The 5,555-nt window shown below is 33.7% G+C and overlaps 1 protein-coding gene across 5 annotated transcripts in view; it reads left to right on the top strand.

Annotated features, from left to right (window-relative positions):
- Positions 1-5,555, top strand: part of LOC106463622 (protein sprint-like) — an 88,806-nt gene that overhangs the window by 10,836 nt on the left and 72,415 nt on the right. For 2 of the 5 annotated variants that reach the window (XM_022391161.1, XM_022391160.1), the window contains exon 2: positions 4,240-4,304. The exons of the other annotated variants lie outside the window; for them this stretch is intronic. In XM_022391161.1, coding sequence (XP_022246869.1) covers positions 4,257-4,304 — 48 coding nt within the window. In that variant the 5' untranslated portion in view covers positions 4,240-4,256. The remainder of the gene's footprint in view (positions 1-4,239; positions 4,305-5,555) is intronic. 5 annotated transcript variants of the gene reach the window in all.

Raw genomic sequence — 5,555 nt, 5'->3', positions numbered from 1 at the left:
GGTGTCTACAAACTGATCCCTCAGCAACAGCTTGAGGACATTGGGTGGTGCAGTTGGGTAGGCCTTGTGTGCCATACTTTCCAAATCCTGTGCCAGATCTTGTAGGCTCTTCCCTTTAGCACGGACTCTAGTCCTAAACCTAGCCCTTTAGACTTCGGACTGATTTTGAGTCCTATACCTGAGTTCTAGAGCAGCTACCAGTGCTCTATAATTGTGCCTGTCATCTGCTGACAACTGTCCAATTATTTCCAGTGGTTGTCCCTTCAAGCTCATTGCCAGGTACACTGCTTTCTGCTCCTCTGTCCATCCATTCATTTCTTCCAGGTGCTCAAATTGTGCTCTATATGCTTCCCATGGTGCCTTTCCATTGAATTCCTGTGGCTTCCTTCGTACTAGATCACCCATATTGCTGACACTCATGTCTGGAATGTGACTTCTGGCAGGACTGAAGATGTCTGCATTAGGGTTTAGCTGCAGGGTCTGGAAGAAGCTTCCTGTTGTCTGGGGCTGATTAGGTCCATGGCTAATATATCCTCCCTGTGTAAAAGATAGTAAATCGTCCTTTAATGTATTCAATTTACTTTGAAATTTACTACTATTTTCCATTTGTACTTGTTTCCTTTCTTGTTCCAGTTGCCACTGGTGCTGGTTTTCTTGTCACTGCTGTAGTCTCTCTTTTTGTTTATTTTCTCATTCTTTTTCCTCCAACAACTGCTGTAATCTCTCTTCTTGTTTCTTTTCTTTTTCCTCCGACAACTGCTGTAATCTCTCTTCTTGTTTCTTTTCTTTCTCCTCCAGCCACTGCTGTAATCTCTCTTCTTATTTATTTTCTCGTTCTTGTATTGCTGCCATCAAATCTGCTAAGCTGTAGTTTGATTTGCCACTTCTCGTTTCCATCTTCTATTATTTTATTTTATTTTTTTCCCCTCCCACTCTCTGACACCTATTTGTTACGTATCTTCTCGTTTGTTAATTTCTGGTATAAATTCTTTCCAAGAAACTTCAGCGATACAAGTCCTTTCTTAATTAAAACTAGTTTATTCTTTCTTGATACAACTTTTTAGTGCACAGAATTTCCCCAGTCACCTTAAACTTAACAACCTTTATAACACATGCTATAAATAAGAGCAATTCACACACTTTACTTACGGTGCCTACTGTTCGCTTGACTCAATTGTCTATCTCTTCAATCTATCTGCATATCTCTCTCTCTCTCTCACTGGCTTTATTTGCCAGGCTTGTATACTAAAAAAAAGAGGGTGCCTGCAAACACTTGGACAATTGCGGGGTTCCTCGATAATTCGTGATCCTTCAAGAAACTCCAGCGCGCATGCTCCTAGCATCGCGTGACTTCCACTGTAGTAACAATATATATATGTACACATAAATGCACAGACACTTGCAAAGTCCACATCCAGTAGAGATAACACAAAGTTTTAAGCCCATCTGCCCTGCTCAGTTCCTACTGTTAAGTTGGGGTTTTCCACAAGATTACTTCAGCAGTTTATGTATCTTACTTTTCAAGCCATACTGCTACATACTGCTTCTAGTCAGTGTAATACCACTTTATGAGATTGAGTGGATGCATCCTTTGATTGGATGTAGGGCAGGTATTTACCTGGAATTGTACTACAAGCCACTCCTACACTAAGAATAAGACCATTCAGAAAGCAGCTGATCATTTAAATTTCTTTATTTAAATTGGCCAGGCAATTAGGCCTCTCGACTTGCAATCTGTGGGTCGTGGATTTGAATCCTCATCTCACCAAACATGCTTACCCTTTCAGCTTTGGAGCATTATAATTCAAAAGAAAACAAACTATTTATCTAAACCTGTGCCTCCACTGTATTTTTCAATATGGAATTCTAGCTATCTGTTCTGTACAGGGGCAAGTAGCATTTCTGAAGTTAACATTTTCTTTACCTGAAACTGTATTTCAGATAAATACTCACTTCTTCATAGAACCACTTAGCCTTCCTCTCCACTTCTGCTGTGTCTCTCTTGCCTTGGCAAGAATGAGCTATTGATATACACAAAGTGTGTAAGGAAAGTTATGTCACACATCTATCAGTGGAGGGATACTGTCTTATGCTGATTGCATAATAGAATGGTAGCAATACACGTCTATTATGTGTAGGGCAGAGAGTTTCATAAAATCTTTTCAGCAGTGGCACAAGGTATTGCTATCTATCCTGTGGAAAAGGAGAGTATCTATCTGAAATGCATTTTGAAATAAAGGAGATGATAGAAAAAATTTTAATGAGTAAACTTGAATAGTGGAGTTCTATGGGGGTTTGTTTGAGTTTCTTTTTTTGTTCATTATTTATTTTAATGACCTATATGTGTTTTGGACAATAGTATTTCTAGATAATATATTCTACGTTTGCTGACCATACTAAAATTCTAGACAGAGTTGGTTTTGTTAAAGAGGCTTTTTTACAGTCATCAAGATTATTTTTGAGATATAATTTTTGTGTGGAAATTAAGGTCTATCATCAAGGATATGTAAAAAATCTTGTTTTTACATCAGCAAAAACAAGTGGCAGCAGCATCACCAATAAAATTTATATTTATCTTGCATGCAATGCTGTCTATATGTACTGTTATTAACATCCATTATTTTTGCAAAAAAATGATTTACAAAGGTAAAGTCCAAGTATAAAAAATTTATAATGATCTGTATTTAAAAAAAATTATACAGTTTGTATGGAAGAAAGGTTTTTTGTAGGACCTTTGTTAAATGTGCTGGATGAGTAAGAAAAATTAGTTTAGCATTCAGACATAATGCATATTTATTTATTATAACCTATATAATTTGGAAGTAATAACAGACCTTCAGGCTATTTGACTGACTGCACAGAAGTATAATATACAAGGCAATGTGTAATGATCACAGTTAAGGCATACAGTAACAACATTGACACTTGCAATATTTCCATTTCCAGGTATTAGTTTAGTCAGCATGGATTAACAATGGTAGTTTTTGAGTGGTTTACTTCTGCAGGTCCTTCTCTGTATTTTCCACTTTGCTGCACATTAGAACATTAGCTAAAGTTTAGTGGCCTGTAGGTTAACTGTAATTAACATCTTTGTGCACTGAATCATAACCTTATGCAGATGCTCTGTTATGAGAAAGAAAATGAAGTAACAAGAACCACATGTTATGTTTTTATTATTTCTGTAAATAGTAAAACAGTAAATTGTGTGCAAAGCTACCCATGATAATATATTTATATATATATGTGCATGTGAAACTTTACTGTTACAGCATTTCTTGTCAAAAGTATTATGCCCAAATAAACTTAAAATATGTATGCATATTTCAGTTGTAAAATACCAATCTAAAAACTATTACCTGTTAACTTTGTAAGAATCTGTTAACCATGATACTTGCATCTTCATGTATCCTGATATATATAGCGAAAGGAACTAATTAAGTGAAATATGTTTATATGCTTTAGAACAATATCAGTAATGAAATATTTATCAAGAAGTGAACGGTTGACTTGCCTACATGATAAACTGAGTGTATCATAAAAGTTAAAGCAGTGGTGTAGTTTAAATCTATTAGAACCTGATGACAGAATAATATGCATGTACATCACACTAATGTGTGATTAGAATATGCATAAAATTATTTTCTATAACTATATGTTACTCATTTTCTATATTTATTGTATATCCATATTAGTGTAAACAAATCTTTTAGGTAATTAAGTGCTGTGTTAGGTCACGTAGATATACTGTCTAAAACATCTGTATATTAATTTCAACTTTAGCTTAATCTTTACAGATTTTTTATTTATTTTTTGGTTTTGTTAGGTAAAGAACACACTGAATAATATATTGAAGTTAATCCTACAGAAACTTGTCAAAATGTATGAAATGGAGACTTGTCCTTAAGTAATAGCTAGCAAGAAAAAATTAATACATAGCTTTTATGCTTCTATTCTATTATGTTGTTTGTCTTTAATGCAAACTAAACCAGTCTGTATAATTTGCCACTTTACTTCACCATTGTTAGGCTCATGATGTGTTATATGTTATGTAAAGTGCACTATGGTTCAGCGATTGAAAATATTAGAAAACGAAAAGCTTAATGGCTTCTTAAAAACTGAAATACTTGCTCCACCCTGTAAAATACAAAAAGGATAGTGTGAGATTCTTCATTCTTGCTGCACCACAGTTGGTTTGACTTGAATTGTTCACTATTTCTGACTCTTTTTTTTTCTTCTTAGCCAATTCTTCTTTTGGAATGGACACACCCTTGAATTTTTGGAACTTAGCTAATGATAATAAAAAAGTAAGAAAACAAAAGGCTGAAAGAAGAATAAAAACCTGCAAACCAGATTTCCTCAATGAGCCCTGTTTTGTGAAGTATCATTAATTTGAAAAATAAATACATGTTAAACTTTTGCGTAGAATGAAATTTAAATAAAATACAATCTAAGAAAACTTTTAGATTTTGTAAGGTTTTTGAATATTGTTATTAATTTTCTTTCAAAGTACAAATTTGTCTAGCTTGATATATGTGGAAAATATTTATATCTCTAAAATTAAAGCCTTCATGATATAAATACCACACTAGCTTTTTAAAGGCAATTTTTGTGAAATAGTCTTATATAGGGGGTCCTCATTATACGTCGGATTTAGGAACCAGAAAGTTGCAACTTATAATGGAACGATATATAATGGGGAATTTTCCCCCATAAGAATAATGGGAAATTTGGGTATGGATAGGGACTGCTTATGATAGGGACTAAGAGCGTAAACGTTGCCTGTGTGATGCAAACCGGAGCAATTTCTTCTATAAGAAACAATGAAATATGGTATTGAATAGGGACCATAACTTAAGAAAATGATATGTTTTATACCTAGCAACCAAAATACGTACTGTACATGTACTATACAACACATATTATACACATTTATAACTGATTCTGAGTTCAAGGACCTTTAAACAACGTTTATATTTACCAAACACTTCACTGGAAACCATTTTAATGAGCATTTCAAAGCAGCCCTGTACACTTTAAAACATTTTCTTTTTTTAATAGAAAACATACTTGTGACATTTTAAACCAATGACTGAAATAGAAAACCATTTTTATTGTAAAAACCACAGAATGTTACAAAAAAATTTAAAAGATTTTACCATAACCTTTAATTTTTATGTTCTTATCTTGGGAAGTGTATGTGTTATGCTTTATTTGCTTGATTAAAGAAGGTTTTACGATAGGATTAAGTGGAGGTTGAGAATAGAGATGCAGTTGTGAGGTCCACATCACTGACCTCTGCTGTCTTTATCTCTATAGAAGATGTAGGCTCAGGATTTTCCTTCACTTGAGTGCCAGAAGAGCCTGCTTTTGGTTCCTTGGGTGTTTTTTTTTAAATAAATAATCCAGGGTTGTTTGCTTTCCTACTTGGATGTTATTAGTTTATGTTCTTTGGTACATTATTTAATTAAATAAAAATTATTTAGTGCATTACTATCATTAGTATTAAAAACAAAAGTAGGGTTAAGTGTCATCGACAATAAAAAAAAAAAAAAAAA

This window comes from Limulus polyphemus, unplaced genomic scaffold (genome assembly GCF_000517525.1).
Source record: "Limulus polyphemus unplaced genomic scaffold, Limulus_polyphemus-2.1.2 Scaffold1448, whole genome shotgun sequence".
In the NCBI taxonomy this organism is placed as follows: domain Eukaryota; kingdom Metazoa; phylum Arthropoda; class Merostomata; order Xiphosura; family Limulidae; genus Limulus; species Limulus polyphemus.
This window is presented reverse-complemented; position numbering and strand designations above follow the sequence as displayed.